We start from the raw sequence: 18181 nt of genomic DNA, 5'->3' as shown, positions 1-18181 counted from the left end.
CAAAATAGAGCTTGTTTATCAAAAACGTGCCACCTACACCTACACCCTTTCTGTCCTAAAATCCTAGAAATGTCCTGAAAACCTACAAATGCCCTAAAATTCGAGAAATCTCCTAAATCACATATCCTAGAAACAAACGTAATTCCTTGAAACAAACTTAATTCCTAGAAACATCCTAAATTCCTAGAAATGTCCTGAAATCATCGAAATGTCCTAAAATCCTAGAAATGTCTTGAAAACCTAGGAACATTTGGGGCTGCTGCGACTGTTATTTTGCAAAAGTGGCCCTCAAGTAAAGCAAGTTAATGTATCCCTGTTCTACAGTGTATTTTCTACAGCATAGTTGATCCCCAAAGGTTATTTTTGCCAGCATATTTATTCTAAAAAGTCATGAGTTCAATGGGCTGGCAAAAGTTTGTCTGTTAAAGCAATTCAGTGTGCAAAAGAATTTAGAAGTGCTTTCTCAAAATGATTTCTCTACTGTCAACTGAATATTCTTCTCTTTTTTCTTAAGATGGATATGAGCGGACAACCCCTGCACCCCTACAACGACTCTCAGATGAGCTCGCGTTCCCTCCCTAACTCCTCGTCAGAGATGTGTCTGCGGAGCCAGGAGGAGCACATGATGGAGACCAGGAGCAACATCAGGAAACACAGCTCCATGACTAGGCTGAGCAGGGACAGCTTGGACGGAGACAGCGTGGTGTTTTATGGCTCCCCCCGCAGGATCGTGGACAGCTGTGTGCAGACAGATGATGAAGACGGAGAGGAGAGGTAGATGTGTGTGTGTGTGTGTGTGTGTGTGTGTGTGTGTATTAGGCAAGGATTACTCTGATACATCTTTTTGTGATCAAAAAACAAAGCACAAGCTGAGATTTAGATGCAGGCTTAATGAATAATTATAAACAATTTCACAGTTTTAAAGGCATAAAGCATTGTGCAAAACAAAAAGGTGATACAACATCCAGTACCAGAAAATGTTCAAACTAAGACTTGTTGTCTGAGGTGAAGTTTTGGTGTTAGCACATTATAATACAGAGTGCAATTTTGTTTAACCCTTTTTAAATCCAATTGGTTTGATTTCCTTCCAAACATGGATGGAAAGCAATGAGAAATTTAACAATACATTGCCAGAAAATAAGCAAAAATCTAAAAGAAAAAAAAGGGTTTTTTGCATAATTTTCTAAAAATCCTCCCCACTTTCTTAAGACTAATTTTTAAGTAATTTTCTTGTCACCTCTTAATTTCTAGCAGTTTGTGGGACATTTCTTGCTCAGTTGGTCATTGCCTTTTCCCCCCATGTTTTCAAAAGAAATCATACCTTATTGTCTTCTCTCCATCACCAGATACATGATGCGTCACCGTACCAGAAGGCGTGGTCGCAGTGTTGACTGCTCTGTCCAGACAGATGATGATGAGGACAAAGCTGAGACGGAGCACCCGGTCCGCCGAAGACGTTCCCGTTTCTCCCGGCATGCTGAATCCAGTGCCACCACTGGCAGCAGTGCCACTTCGTCAACCACAGCCACTGACACCAAGACCGACACTTCTAAGATGGTATCCTCCAGTATCGCCATCCAGACCATCAGGGAAATGTCCTGCCAGACAGAAGTGGAGCATCTAGGTAGAGTCTCACCTGCAATCCATGTGACAGTACCAGACCCGAACAAAGTAGAGATTGTTCACTACATCTCCGGACCTGAGCGCACCCAGAAAGGACAGTCTCTGGCATGCCAGACTGACCCAGAAGCCCAGTCACAGGGTGTTGTAGCCCCTCAGCTCAGTGTGCCAACCACGGTTAGTCCATATTCTTCCTCCACCAGTACGGGAACGCAACAATCTGGTTCTGTCGATCTCTTGACCCAGCAGCGCCAACAGCAGCACATTGCAGCCAACGCAGCCAAATTTGAACGCCGCCGCCCCGACCCACTCGACATAAATTACCAGCCTCACAATCATCTTCACAATGAATCCATCTCCAGCATCATCCGGCAGCAGCAGACAGCCCCCAAATCCCCACAAGTCCTCTATTCCCCTGTCTCTCCGGTGTCCCCTCACCGCCTGCTGGAGACATCTCTGTCCAGCGAGAGACTGAACAAAGCCCATGTCACACCTCAACAAAAGTCCTACACAGCCGAGTCCCCCCAGAGACACCCGTCTGTGCCCCGACCCATCAAGAGCACCCAGAGGTCCATGTCAGACCCCAAGCCCCTCAGCCCCACCACAGATGAGCACACCAAGGCCAGGCTGTCCCTCTACCAGCAGCAAGCTCTCCAGAGCCAGGTAAAGTCACTCAAACCATGCTGACACACAAATTAGCACACAATGAAAGATAAATGTAGGATTACAGAAAATGACGTGATTAAAATTGAGTCAAGGCACAGTCTAGATAAGACACCTAGGTGGTGATGTTATCAGTTAGATGGAGCAAAAGTATATTTTTGTTGTATAAGTAATTTGTGTCTCATGAAAAACAGACCACAAATCAGTTGTCAAAAATCATGCCAACAAAAACTGACTAAATTAGGACTAAATTTGACCTCATTAAAAGTTAACACCCCTTGAGATCTGCAGCCAAGTAATGTGTAGCACACAAACATCTATTGGGCACACAACACTCTTATGTTAGTGACCACCTAAGCAAGTATTTCAGCTGTAAACTAACCTCAGTGTAAAAACAAAGACATGAATAGATGGTATCTTACTGTGTGTAGCTAATTGGTGAAGTTTAAAAAAACAAACAGTTATTATTCACTTATAGCTATAGTTGTAGTCTACCGGTCAGTTACTGTGATAAACTGCCGCTGCACCAAAAAGTTCAAACAGCTTCCTAAGTACTTCAGTGGTCATCCATAAGCGTAGATTTTGCCGCAGGGTACATGTCTCCTACAAAATTTATAACATGCTTTTCTGCCCTCCACCCACCAAAAAAGAAAAAGAAACAATATGAAATTAGCAGGACATTTTTAAAAAGATTTTAGAAACTGACACCAAATATAGATGCAGAAAAGGCACAAATCTGTGCATAAAAAAAATACCAAAATGTAGAAACTTCAGTGTTGGATGCTTAAAATTTTCTGGGAAAAAACAAAATGTGTCTTTGGTAGTTTGGCTCGAAGGTTTGATGGAAATAATGCTTTTCCTGAACTACCAAACAGACTGGATGTTTTTCATTCTTTCCATATCTTTATGGTAATGCTATTCATGCTGCCTAATACCGCTGTCCAAGAGAAATCAGATCTTTAGAGCTTCCTGCAGTAACTCATGTGACAAAATATATAACAAAAGCAATCAATCAATAAACCATGACAGGATCATCATCAATAGAATGAAAAACTGATTCTTTGATAATGTTTTAAAACCTTGGGCAGGGCCCGGCACATGGTCATGCAATCATTATCTTTGCTGTACTCAATAGTTTGACTCACTTTTATGTTGTTCAGTGGAGTCAAAACTTGCCAAAGGCATCAATACTGAATGGCCTCTATGTAACTTTGATTGAAATCATTCCTTTCATATCACTTTGCCCCTGTTTTTATTTGTGAGTGCTATGAATGTTCAATATAAATGCTATGATGACTCATTCTCTTTGTTGTGGATTTTTCAGATGTTAGTATTGTTTTGTTTTCTAATGAAATTTGGGACAAACAGATTTTATTAAGGCTAACCCATCCCTAATTTGAAATAAGTAACAGATACTCTTATTAAACAATAAATACAAAATGAAGTCCATTGTCAAATTTGTCCCCAAACTAAATGTTATACTAAAATAGACAGCTAGTTAATGTTTCAAATGTATCCGTCAATGTTACTTCTGTAGATTTATAATGATAGTACAGTCTGATCTATTTATTTGCAAATTATGTTTAACTGTGATTTGGACAACACTTACCGTGGATTGTAGCAGAAGGGGAAAAATTGTCATAATCCTTTGCATTAGTAATAAATTAAATGTCATCATACTTTCAAGACCTGAGCAATAAATCTCCAAACTGATACCTGTAAAAATCTGATTGATAGCTGAAAGAATGAACACATCATAATAAACTAATAAACCTGATTTATTGAGCACTTTTCAAAATCAAAGTTGCAGAATGCCTCACACACACAAGGCAGCAAATTAAAATCAACAAATCAAATTCGCTTCCACATGATCGCCTGTTGTGTTGTAAAATCACTCCCAAGTGTCTGCAGCATATGGCAAGATAAACAAAAACAAAGCAGAGAGCTTTGGGACATGTCTGTGAAATGACTTAAATATTTTTTTAATTTGCTTTCTTAAGAATGGCCCGCCTTTCCTCATTAATATTGAGTCATAGCTGTTATTATGTGAATGTTGTGATGAACAGCTCCTTTGTTATGTACAGATGTTTCACACGGCACATTGTTTTCTCTCCTAATCTTCTGAGGTGTCAGGAGTATGTTTTCACTGCCCACATACTGAGATTATATGATTAATTAATAAGGGATTCTATTTTCTATGTTGCCACCCCCACACAGATTGACATGACAAACAACACATGACACACTGTGTGATCTATTTACAGATTCGAAATGCCCTTATCAAACATGCTTGTAAGAGATGATAAAATATTTAGACACATTAAAAACATGAAGATGAACCAACATCCCTTCATTCATGATACTGATTGGCCCAAAGAAAATGTTGACTCATCTGAATAAGATACAAGTACTCAGCTGGTTTAAACTATATCCAGACTGGTTCCATATTTCAGGCAAAATATACAGCCAAAACAATAATCAAATACACTGAAATTCTTGTCTTTTGTGCATGTTTTCCTTGAGCTTTACAGTGGGGACCATGGTGCAGTAGGCTTCATCTTAAGATTTGAAGTTTAAGTTTGAAGCATGAGGCTATCAGAAGCAATTCATAAAGTCCTTTGCAAAATTAAACAAACTAATTCAACATTTGGAAAATGTACAAAAACCAAACCACCAATGTGGCTGCTTTTTATAATGTTTACCTGCCTAAGATTCATTCCTAAGATTCAACAATGTGTTCGTAACATCCCTTATGAGTTTAGGTACAAACCAACTCAGTAGCATTCAATATATATATATATATATATATATATATATATATATATATATATATATATATATATATATATATATATATATATATATATAGACCATGGATAAATGCTCCCGACTTCTTAATCTATTACTGAGAGGAGATTTATCCTAGACACTTAAAAGGCAATTAAGCATTTCTCTTATAACTATTGCCACAAACACTCATTTTAAAGTGGACAAAGACCCACCTTTTCAGACTATTTCAGTGATGGCGTGCAGTAAACAAGGCTTTTACAATATAATTGGTTTGGTCATTCCCCTGCATTCTTCTTGTTATAAAACAATAGTTCATCCAAAATTTAGAATTAAAGAAAAATGTACTCATTATTACTCAATATTTCTGCAGATAGTTGAGTTTGACATGTTAACCTTGTTGAATCACAAAATCCTGAAAGCAACAACCCAGAAAGAAAGCTTTCAACTATTTAAGACATTTCTATTGGATGAAGTCGATTAATTAGCATAAAACTGCACCACAATTGGCACTAGTTTTAATGCTTTTGTATGTCCTCTAATACAAACTCCACTCTTGTTTCCTGTTGTCCTTGTCTCTGTGTCTATATGTGTCTCCTTTGTCTCCCTTGTATATCCCTGTTGTTGCGTCCTCTCCTTGTTTCTTCTGTTCCTTGACCTTTGACTCTTTTTGAGTTTTCCTCCTTCCTTTCCCTCCTGTTCTACATTCATCTCCTGTGTATGTCATTCCACTTCCCTCAACTGTCTCCTCCCACCGTGATTCTTCTTCATTAATCACCTTCTACAACCTCTTCGCTCCCCTCTACCTTTTTCCTTACTACCTCTACCTATTTCCTTACTACTCCCCCACTGTCCTTCTTTCCTTCTCTTTCCTCTCTGTCTTCACCATTCCTCTCCTCCACTTTTTCTCTCCTCATCCTTCACTCCTTAATCGTTTCTTCTTCCATGTTCATATGCCGCCTTTGTCTTTTACCCTTCCATATCTCTGTCAATCTCACATTCACATTTGATATCTAAAAAAATCTTCTGCCCTTCTCCCTGACTCACCATCCTATCTCCAATTGTTCTCCACACTCCTGTATTCTGTTGTTCTGTTTCTCTCCGATCCATGCTTCTTTGTTTCTCCATATTCTCCTGCTCTCCCATCCCTTCCTCCCTCCCTCCTTCTCTTTCTCTCTCTCCAGCTGGCAGCCCTACAGCAGAGCTCACTGCTTCGTAAGGTCAAGCGAACCCTGCCCAGCCCTCCTCCAGACGAGACCACTGCATCAGCTCACTTGCCCATGATGGCACCTGCCCTTCAACAGGTCTACCTGCCCTCCGTGCCCAGCCTCAAGCCCAGCTCCAGGTCTGGTCTGGCTGCCAAAGCTAGCCTCCTCAAAGACCTCACCCACGAGCTGAAGGCCGTGGAACAAGAGTCAACCAAGCTGAGAAAGCAGCAAGCTGAACTGGAGGAGGAAGAGAAAGAAATTGATGCTAAACTGAGATATCTAGAACTGGGGATTCACCAAAGGAAAGAGACACTGGTCAAGGAACGGGAGAGGAGGGATATTGCCTACCTGAGGTGTATGGGGGACACTAGGGACTACATGTCTGACAGTGAGTTGAATAACCTACGTTTAGCAGCTGCAGCTGCATCTCATGAGACCAATGGGTTATTGTCAACGAGGCCAAGCACTGCCCCTTTGAGCCAGTTCACCAGCGACCTCAACACAGCAGCGCAATATCCACCCACCTCATCCTTCCTTTCCTGTCAGTACCCCCAGAGCCAACAGGCAGCACCAAGTCAGCAATCCAGTGTGCCATACCAGACCTCGACATTCAACCAGCCTCCCTACCCAACAGTGTCTCAGTCCCAGGCACTGCCACAGCCCACGCCCCTCCAGAGCCATGTCCCCCCTCCAGGACCTTCTTACCAGTCTCAATCCTCCTACCCTTCCCACACCTATCCCCAAACTCAGCCCCCATACCCCCAGACAGACATGGGGATACCAGCTGCACCTCAGCCCCAGCCAGGGCATACAGGTTTTGGGCCTGCACCACCCGGTCAGCCCCCATACCCCACCCACAGCTCACCCTATCCCAGCGCTGTGTCCTCCTACCCCAGCCAGACCACCCCTTACCCTGGGCAGCCCCAAGCTGATATCCTGACAGTCCACCCGGGAAGACCAAGGCAGACTTCACTGGCCGATCTGGAGCACAAGATGCCCACCAACTACGAGACAATCAGCAACCCCACAGTCGTGGTCACCACCACAGCCCAGGATGCTACTTATTCCAGTGCAGCCCCCTCTTATGGTCAGTACACTGGATCGACAACCATGGCCAGCTCATATGGGCCCTATGGTTCAGCACCAGTGTCCAGCAGCTACGGTGGGTACTCTACCATGCCACCCAGTACTTATGGCCAGTATACTTCAACCTCAGCTAGTTCATATGGCCAGTATACAACAACCACTGCTAATACTTATGGCTACACCACCACCACAGCCAGCTCTTATGGACAGTACACTTCTACAGTTTCCAATGCCTATGGGCACTCTGTAGATAGTCCCTCCACGTATAGCACTGCAGATGGGATGTATGGGGCTCCTGGCTTAGAGCAGAACATCCCTAGAAACTACATGATGATTGACGACGTAAGCGAGCTGACGGCAAAAGACGGGCTGGGCACGACGACAGGGGACATGATGCATCATGGGCGTTACCCGGGCGACATCCATGGCCACGGCAGCACCATTGGCGGCACAACGCGTGGGGGAACTGGCAGCTCTTCGTACGGCAGGGCACCTGAAGAGGAAGCAGCGATGCAGGAAGAGCTGTACGACCACCACGGCAGGGGTAAGAGCAGCTACAGGCACGGACCTCTAGGGGGCAGCAGCAGCAGCGTGAGCGCTAGCATGGGTGGGGGATCCTCCTATTACTATGACTATGACTACAAACATGGCAGCATCCGCTCCGGGGTACAGAAACCTTCGCCGTCCTCCAGAAGCCTTCTGGCTCCTGCTGTCATGTCCACCAAGCGCAGCAAGCACAGAAAACTGGGGAGTATGGAGCAAAAAATCTCCAAGTTTTCCCCCATTGAGGAGGCTCGGGATGTGGAGGCAGACCTGGCCTCCTATTCCACAGCAGCAGGTGGGGCTTACCCCTCCTCTCACATTCGAGGGCGCCAACTGATCGAGGATTATGGCTTCAAGAGGAATACCTACGAGGGCGTCACTGGCACCACTCATGGTAGTCGATACTATGGTTCATTGGTGGAGGAGGACGATAGGATTTACTACACCTCCACCGGCCGCTCCCGATCCCATGGCTACGGCATGGACAAGATCTCAGCTAGAGACTACTCTGGGTATCGCAGCCGATCCTATGAGAGGGACGACCGCTCCTACCGATCTGGCTACAGCCGGGGACGCCACCCAACTCGGCAGTACTCTGAAGAGGAGAGCCCACTCAGTCCAATGGGGAGGTTTATGGGTTCCGGGCGTTCGTCAAGCTTAGGTCCCGACCCATACGACAGTCGCAGCAGTAGATATCATTACTATTATGGCCAGTATGGTTCCAGCCACTCGCTTCCAGACGTACAAGACCACATTCGGGACCTTCCTCGGACACATGTCTACAAATCGGATGATACATACATTATAGACGATTATCATTGTGCTGTGTCAGACAGCGAAGGTAATTGTGGGAGCTGAATGCCCACACAGTCTCACTACCTTCTACTGCCCCCACCGTTTATCTAAACGTCCCCCACCCACCCAGAGGCTAGGCTTAGCAAAGAGAAAGAGAGAGAAAAAGAGAGACAGAGATAGCCGTTGCATGCTGATGTTTTCTTCTTCCTGAGAGTCACTTGGAGCTCTCTTATCAGTGGACTGCTGTCTGTCTGTCTGCCTGCCTGTCCGTCCTTCCGCCTGTTCGTCCAGTCGTCTGTCTGTCCAATACTCGCATGGTTCTTCAGCGTGGTCGTTTTCTTCGTTCGCTACACTCTGATTCACTTGAAAGGTCTTCTTTGCACGACACAGATGCATTGTGTTTCTTAAAGGGTTTTGTCTTTAATTATGCCATTGGCACTGATGTTTGGTTTAAATGTGTTTTGATTTATGAATTCTTTGTCTACACTGCAAAACAGTCCCTCATAATCAGTTCTATATTTAGACATTTTCAAAGAGGGCCAATAACAATTAACCTTTACTAAGGCAGTTGTTTAAAGTATGTTTAAGGAAAAAATTATTTTCCATATCATTGGCTTTAAATATTAAGCTAAAACATTTGAGCACAAAAGCAGCTGCCGGAACGGACAGTATTGCAGTGTTTGTTTTATCCTGTTCATATTGTTGTGTAATGTGTAAAAGTGACGTGAAGTGTATAATGCATGGATGTAAATCTTTTGTTTTTATTTTCTGCCTTTCTCTCTGTGCCTCCTTCCCCCTATTCTTTTTTTTTTGCATGCGGTTGGTCTTCTTCTTCCTGCCTCCTTCTTTCTCTCAGCCTGCATGCCGCTGTCTCCAAACGACATGGAGATTGACTGTGATCTGCTCTCGGTTTCCAAAGCCTACCATCTGGGCCAAGAAGAAACTGACTGGTTTGAGAAGCCACGCTCCAGTTCTCGACACTACGGCAGTAGCCACTCATCTGGGAGGAGCAGGCACGGTGTCAAACACACCTACCACGATTACGATGAGCCTCCTGAGGAGGACCTGTGGCCCCAAGATGAGTATGGTCATGGAGGGCGGCACTCTTCATCCCGTGACCATCGGCATCATGGCAGCTCAAGCAGACACTCATCCGCATCACGTCATTCCGATGAGCCAAGGTCCGCAAGGTCATCCAAGGGGCACCCCAAAGACCCGTCAATGCGCCATGACCCGGCGGGACGATCCTCATCTTCAGGAAGGCGGGGCGAGTCAAGGTCCGGGTACCACTCTTCAGACTACTCCCGAGATCCATCTGGGCACCATCATGGACAGCGCTCCTCTAGACAGGGGGACCCACACCGTTCCTCACGCAGCAAGTCCCAGCAGCCAGGGGACATGCAGGGCCAACCACCAGGTACATACTTGTGGTAGATTTGGGGGATGGCTTCTTTGAATCCAACCAAAGATTTATTCTCAAAAGCTTAGAATATTTAAAGTTTTTAAAACACCTTAAATTTGGTGTCATTTCCCCTCAGTCCCTCTGACCGGATTGGCAAATCAATGTTCAATTTCCGACCCTTCCTATATTTGGTAACTTAAAAAGAGTATCATGAGACAATATTTGGCTCCTTTTAGGTGGCATGAGTTGAAATTAGTCATCCTCAATATTTGTTGTATTTTGGTTTTAGGCCGATGGAAACAGGGAACAATTAAATACAAAACAGGATGTTGGCACTACAGGGTAGGTTTCTTGCCAACTATCGTGTTTTTCCCAAATGGGGTACAGAATTTTAGGCATTTCATTACCTCAAATATCTTGAAAAATTTTCCTTATGGCTGGTAAAAAAAAAAAAAAAAAGTCCAGAATGTTTACAATGTCTGGCTCCTCCCCTGCAGTTCACAGGGCAGTTCGACACCTGACAAAAAGTGCTTCTCCATGTCAGGTACAATAGCATTACGTTTACACCATCAGAGTAGAAGATAACCTATAATTACAGCTCCCTGTCTCCATTTTATCTCCAAATATTTGACAGATAGAAGAAGATGTTATAAAATTATTCTAAAAAGTTGAATAATTTGGCAGATAATTTGTTATATAATTGTACAAGGTCATTTGAGCATTTGGAATATATTTAAGAAGTACTAAAAAATGCATCATTCAAAAGTAATTTGCTCATCAATTTAATGACTACTACAATATTAGACCTCATTCAGAATCTGGCCAGTGTAGGCAGGCTGGCGCCTGTCCAGAATGAGTAGTGGTGCCAAAATGTCTCTATTTAAAACAAATTATATGTCTGTTACTTGATATGTACAGGCATGATTCTAATTCAAATTTAAGTCATCAGTTTTAATCATACAGTCCAATATCACAAATCACAAGGAAAATTCCACACACAAAAAAACAACCTCTTAACGGGAGGTAAAAGGAAAACACAGCGGGGGAAAGGATCGATCCATTATCCAGGATATACAGATATACAACAGCTGTCGTGAAAATGATAGAAAGATTTTTTTAAGATACAAAACAGACAATCAGGATGATGAAATTATAGCTAGATTGGAAACATAAGATGTAGATTACCAATTTGCCACCATGGAGACCTGGAAAGAGGACAGACTACACAAACATACAAGAGACACAAAACACAAGGAAACAAACACACAAAGGGAGAGAGTGACAACGACAAAGATCTAAATCCCAAACATCTGGAATTAGGCATCGACAACTGGGGAGAGAAAGAGAGAGAGGTCCCAGGATGGCCAGTGGTCCAGCACAGAGAAGCTTGAGTGAACAAGGAGAGCAAACTAGGGAGAGAGAGTAAGGCACGCAGCTGTGTTTGTGGGACAACAAACAGTACATTAGAGAGGTGCAGTGGTTTCTAGAAACCTTACAGTATTCAAGTCAGCAGGTCAAACTTTGACTCTAGTACTAGGCTTAATGGTTCACACTGATTATTTTTAATAAGATTGACCTTCCATTTTCAGAAGGATAATGGTAACAGATACCAGGCTTAGAGTAATCCAAAAATAATAAATATCTGAAAGTTAAAGTGAAAAGATTTAAGTTTGGATTCAAACACTTCAACAGAGTCAGCCTCTAAAATACAGACATAGAGGTTTTTCCAGAGGTAGAATGCACGATAGAAAAAGGCACTGAAGCCTGATGACATCTTTTTAACTCTGGGACAGACAGGACTTACCAAGAGGTGAAATGTAAAAAAGCAAAGGACCAAGAACAGAGCCATGAGGTACTCCAAATTTCGAGCCCATTCTCATACCAAAGTGAGAGAATGCCTGTTTCCTTTCAGCATAAGTATTCCCCTCTAAATACCCATAATTCAGTTTATTTAACATGGCATTACATAAAAAGAAGTTCTTCAAAGAAATCTATGTTCAACAACTACCAGAGATATCCAACTCTGGTCATTAGAGGGCTATTTTAAAAGCGTAGAAAAGCCCTCAATGATGCACTATGGTAACATGCTCAAACTGTTTGAAATACAAGATTAACTTACTATGATTTGTCAAATTACTGTAGCATTTCACCAACAAACACAAATGTCCACAGATTTCAAAACATTTACAAATGTTAAAATAAACAGACTAATAGTAATAGGAATGACTGATAGTGATAGGAAAGAGCAGTGGTAACAAAATTATTCAGATTATTCACACTCATTGATGTCCCTAAAGCCACCTTCAGGCACTGCAGCAAACAGTCTAATTTCTGTCACATTGAAATTTACAAACAGACCTGTTATTTTCAGTTGTCTGTGGTGATGTGATGGTGCTCCTACTCGATATTGTTGCTGCTGTTATGGTGCTAGCAATAAGTGGAAGCAGCTGTTTATGTGTAACACTGGTACTATTGTTGTACTTTAAGGCATCCTTGTAGGTGACAGTTTGATCTGCTCTAGTAAAGTAGTTTGACACTGTTGACTTGAGTTGAGCACTTTAACGTACAGTTTCTTTCTACTTCTTACTCTTGTTGCGTGTGTGCTGCTTTAGCGCCGCACGCTGCACATTTTTAAAGCCACACGCTACAACTATGACTTGTGGACAGCCACGGCACCGCAAGCTGCATATCTGCTGTAGATGCATCGCTGCTTCATTAAGGCAGCATGCTTTTAAAAAATTAGTTTCTCTTTTCTCATTGATGATGTAATGTTACTGATCAGTGAGCTAAATCTTATTAACTGCTGCACACATTGTTGAGTCACGATAAATAAAAGCATGACCCATATTGAATGAGTCAAATGCCAATTTTATACATTTATTCCACAGACCTAAACTATGTTTCCTGACAAATTAATACCAGAGCAATAATAAATTATGATCCTCTGATAAGATCCCACTGAATTTCTTATTTGGTTCTGAGGCAAAAAATATTTAATATCCCCTGTTTTTCAGACTGAGTTTGATGCTCTTTTACAATCATCTGTCCCCTCAGGGATCAACAGCTTTTAATGAACTATACCAAGCATGACTTCTCGAAGGAAATGTTTTCTCTCGGGGCAGCACTGTGGCTGTGTTCTTAGCAGTGTACTCATTAAATCACTGGTTTGATCTTTGCTCACAACATTTGTTGCATGTCATTCTCTCTTTCATTGCTGCTTCACCTGTCAACTGCTTTTGTATAAAATCTAATAAAAATTGAAATGCCACTGTAATAATAACAGAACCATTTTATTAAATAAATACTGCAGTACCTTAATCAGCAGATTAGAGTTTCACAAAAGCAAAACTTTCTCAGACACAGAAATTTATTTATTTATTCAACCTTTATTTAACCAGGTTGGTCCCATTGAGATTAAGAATCTCTTTTTTGAGAGAGACCTGGCCAACATAGTCAGCAGGGAAAAACACAAAATTGCAGACAGACACACTAAAGGAGACAAAATACAATTCAGAAGCACTAAAATAAGCATTAAAAGAGAACTATCTATCAGTCAAAAGGGAATTCTCCGGGGTTCATTTGTACAACCAGACAGGCTAAGGACGACATTCTATAGAATCTGCTCCTAGCTCTTTCATTTTAGATTTAAAGACATTTAGTGACACGAGCGCCTTGACTTTCAAGTCATTTTTCAACAAATTCCAGGCTGAGGGTACAGAATACCCAGAAGCCCTTTTCACAATTTCTGTCTGAACATTTGGGACCGAGAGCATAAAGAGGGTCCTAAGAAATAATCAGATTGTTTGAATTAGACCTCAGTGACTGAAGCTTATCAGTCTAGGTTTTCTATCGAGGAACTGCTCACATAAGAAAAGGACCAGATGATGCAAAGATCAGAAATGTATTCACTGAATCCTTTGTGCCCACATGATTACTTTGAGCTGTCAGTCATCCCCTGCATTTTGATACCATTTTAAGACCAGCAGGGTGTAAAATACTGCTGATATTATATCTTGTTTTACAACATCAGCTGTAAAAGGTGACTACTGATATGTTCTTTCTTTTCCTTTTTCTTGTCCTTATGATAAAATAAGACACTTTTGGAACAATGAGCACAAGTTTCTCATTAAAAAAAACAACCCTGCCTTCCTCCATCCAGGCTCCTCTAGGTCCGGCAGTGGCTCTGGCCGGGCTCAGGGCCCTGCCGGCGGGCCTACAGGATCAGGGCGACAAGGCGGTCCAGGCTCCCAGACAGACGGGGCTCCAGGACAAAGGACACAGCTCCAACAACAAGCCCAGACATCAGCGGCCAGGCCAGGGCAGCCCGGTGCGGCGTTGACCACTGGCCCTCAGCAGCAGCCCCCAGCCCAGGGACAAGGCATGGGGATGGGAATGGGAATGGGGCAGGGCCAGGCCCAGGCCAAGCCAGGGCAGATGGGACCAGCAGGTGGACCCATGGGACAGGCCAGGCAGACAGGTCCGGCAGGAACCGCGCCAGCTACCATGGTAAGTACAGAGAGGGAAGATGGGGCAGGCCATTCCTCCTAGTCATGCCCCTCCAGGTCACCTATCGTTGCCTACATCAGCGTTGAAGTCTATTCAGTTTACAGATTTACAGAACTGCATGTTGTGTGACTGAAGTGACATTTTGAAATAAGAAAAGTATGTTGCATACTGTATACATGAGCACAGGCATTAAAAAGGCTCAACCACCTCCCCTACATAGCACTGGTAACACACACCACACACACACACACCACACACACACACACGCACACACACACACACACACACACACACATATTTTATAGTGATTGTGCTTCTTTTTTTTGTCTTTTTTGTCTTATTTTCTATGTAAAGTCATGTGCCTTTTTATGTCCCCTGTTTTGGTCTCTTTGAGTCTGTTTTGCCTTGTTGTTTTGGTTATTTTGTGTGTATTTTTGGGTGTTTTGCCCTTTTTTTGGGTTAATTTTTTACTCTTTGAGATCATTTTTTCATAGTTTTGTGTCTCTTCATAGTCATATTGTGTCTTTTTTGGTAGTTTGTGTCTCTTTGGTTTTGTTTTGCCCTATTTCTACTTATTTTGTGTCTCTTTGCAGTGACACAAAATAATTGACACTTTTGGCATCTGAGCCTGTGCCCGGTAGGCCCATCTAGTAATCCGTCCATGGCTGTATCTCTTCTAATGATGTTGTCTTGCAGCTAAAATGCACCACAGATTATACTCATATTTCTCTCTCGCACACACATATTCATTTCTCTATCCTCTCAATGGAGGTCCAGCAAAGGCTTGTAATATCCAGCGGTGGAGGAAGTATTCAGATCTTTTACTCAAGTAAACGTAGCAATACTACAGTGTAAAATGACTTTGTTACAAGTAAAAGTCCTGCTTTAAAATCTTTACTTAAGTAAAAGTACAAAAGTATCATCATCAAGATATACTTAAAGTACCAGTATGAAAGTACTCCTTACACAGGATTTGGCCCATTTCAGAAAAATAAATGTCAAATCTTGGGATTGTAATAATTAATGCATTCACATGCCCATCACTTTAATGTTGCAGCTGGTAAAGATGAAGCTCATTTTAATGACTTTAGTTGATTATATTTTGGATAAACAATCACGATCTGTAAAGCAACTAAAGCTATCAAAAAACTGAAGTGGAGTAGAAGTACAATATTTGTCTTCAAGATGGAATGAAGACAAAGTATAAATGTACTTAATTACCTTCCACCACTGTTTAAGTCTTTTTTTGTCACAAAAATATTACTTTCTGATATTGTCATACCAAGCTAGTTTTCTCTATTTTCTGAGGTCACAAGAGAAGTGCTTAATAATATACCTGTCTATTGATATTTTGTCGTTTTGATGTAACAAACCGTTTTGATAAAAAAATAGTTATCTCTCTCTGCCCATCCTGCTCGTATTAATTTAATATTTTCTAACATCAAGTTGTTTGCTAGTTCATCTTCCTGCATCTTTCCATTTGTCATCGTCTATTCATTGATCCCTCCAACCTTAATCTTCCTCTTTTTCCCATTCATTTATTTATTTGCCCCAGCTCTTTTCTGCACCCTCAGCCCTTGCTTTCCCTCTTCCTCCCCCTGTGTCCCTCCACACTCCCAGAGATAAGAGTTGGTCCATCTCCTCCCAGTTCAGATGATTTATTTAAATTCTGCCATGCCTCTGTTTGCAGGCCTTATCTAACACTGCGATTAACACAGAGGCAGCTGATAACTGAATGTAGCTGATTCACTGTCTGCGAGACACTCCTGAAATTGGCCCTCAAAATGTCTCCCTGCAAAAATCTATTGCACTCTGCATTTACTCCATAATCATAAATCCATGCGTATCTATTTGCTATTGCAGTCTGTGACGCTTAACACGAAGATTCAGAAAGTTTAATGATTCTCCTCCTGAATTCATTCTGTCTCTAGTAAATACATGAATGTGTTGCCAATGAAATTCATACAGCCACTGTCACCATGTCCCAGAATTTTTCATGATGGGCTTTTACTGCTGAAAGGCATTCGTGATTTTCATATTGCTGCATTGTTGTATCATCAGCGGGAGAGCGAGGTGAAATAATTCATATGGTCTGATATCATATTATGCAGGAATGTGTCTTAGAAATTATTGTGAAAGCTTTGCTGTGGAATAGCTCAGACAGAAAGCCGTAAACAGTAAATAGCATTTGTCATGTGATTATTATTCAGTCTGCAAGCTCATACGCTTACACTCTTATGTTAGACCCATTGTGTAATTAAAGCATTGATTAAGTGGCTGTAAATAATGAAATGTTGTATGCTGCATGGTGCATCTTAATGCCCCACCTCTGCTTTGCTGCAGCAAACTGGACTCAGTGGGGAAACAAATACAGAATATTATGTGATTGTTTGGTATCAGTCCAGTGTCTTTCACGTCATGTCAAGTTTATTTATGGAATGCTTTTAAACAGGAGTGACACAGAAAGCTTTACAGAAAACAGAGGACACAAAATAAGAACATAAACATGGTGAGAGATCAAAACAGGGCCATATTTCCTGTGTTCAGATGGAACCAACTGTTATAGTGATTGATATCAGAAAAGGTCTGGTCTGCATCTTTCCTCGAGCGACTCTCTGTTAGTGCAACAGCAGCCAGTGTTGCTTAGTGTTGAGGGCAGAGCTGGAAAGAAACACAGCAACACAAAAGCTTTCTATCTGCTCACAGTGACTCAGCAGAAATCAAAATGTCCAAAACAGTCCACCAGAGAGATGAGGGAGAATGATGCAAGAAAATGTGAGACGTCTACAGTGCCAGCATTTAAGACAAACACCAATCAATTTCACTATATTCATGCACCACCTTTCATTCAGATAAGCGCACTTTAAAGTGCTTAAATGCAAACTACCCTAACAATACACTGTGAAATCTAACAAGTTGATTTTACTTTAAAAACAATATAGAAAACCAGTTGCCCTGAAAAACTTTAGTAAATATAACTAGCAATCTTAATTTCTATTTACTTTATATCTAAATGTTAACTTTACTTAAAAATTAGTTTGATTTACTTAATTTTGTGAAGTTTTTGACAGGGAAAAATGACTATTTTAATTAAATCAATCTTTCTAAGTTTTACTAATTTCAGTAAACCAAGTTGATTGTGCTCTATGTCTGTATTCTGCTGGTTCCATACTAGTCAATCATACTTGTATTTCCGTAAACATGTTAACAAAACAGAACTCACAGATCCCCTAACTTCATCAGAACCCTCTGTCGTGATCAAGTTAAGTCAGATTAAGTTGGTTTACTCAAGTTGCTCAAGGACTCTAAGGAAGATCAAGATAATTCCACTTGTCATTTTCAAGTTGCAATATCTTCACAAAATTGAGTAAATACAGCTAAATTTTTAGATAAACTTAATTAAATATAAAGTAAACATAACTTAGACATCGTTTCTAATACAGTTTGTGCATGAAAATTAACTCATGACCATTGAAATAGTAAAATAAGACACGCAGGAAAGCAATCCTGTAGGTTTTTGTCAGCCCTGACAAATATGTTGGCTCTTTTAATGATTTAGCCACTACAGTAA

The 18181-nt window shown here is 41.6% G+C and overlaps 1 protein-coding gene across 1 annotated transcript in view; it reads left to right on the top strand.

The window, feature by feature from the left end:
• bsna (bassoon presynaptic cytomatrix protein a) overlaps positions 1-18181 on the top strand; it is a 134025-nt gene that overhangs the window by 110028 nt on the left and 5816 nt on the right. The window contains exons 6-10 of the mRNA XM_042491585.1: positions 515-774; positions 1347-2283; positions 6255-7908; positions 9622-10119; positions 14264-14610. Coding sequence (XP_042347519.1) covers positions 515-774; positions 1347-2283; positions 6255-7908; positions 9622-10119; positions 14264-14610 — 3696 coding nt within the window. The remainder of the gene's footprint in view (positions 1-514; positions 775-1346; positions 2284-6254; positions 7909-9621; positions 10120-14263; positions 14611-18181) is intronic.

Source organism: Plectropomus leopardus, chromosome 8, assembly GCF_008729295.1.
Source record: "Plectropomus leopardus isolate mb chromosome 8, YSFRI_Pleo_2.0, whole genome shotgun sequence".
Classification (NCBI taxonomy): Eukaryota; Metazoa; Chordata; class Actinopteri; order Perciformes; family Serranidae; genus Plectropomus; species Plectropomus leopardus.
The sequence above is the reverse complement of the archived record's forward strand: the minus strand, read 5'-3'. Positions and strand labels throughout refer to the sequence as shown.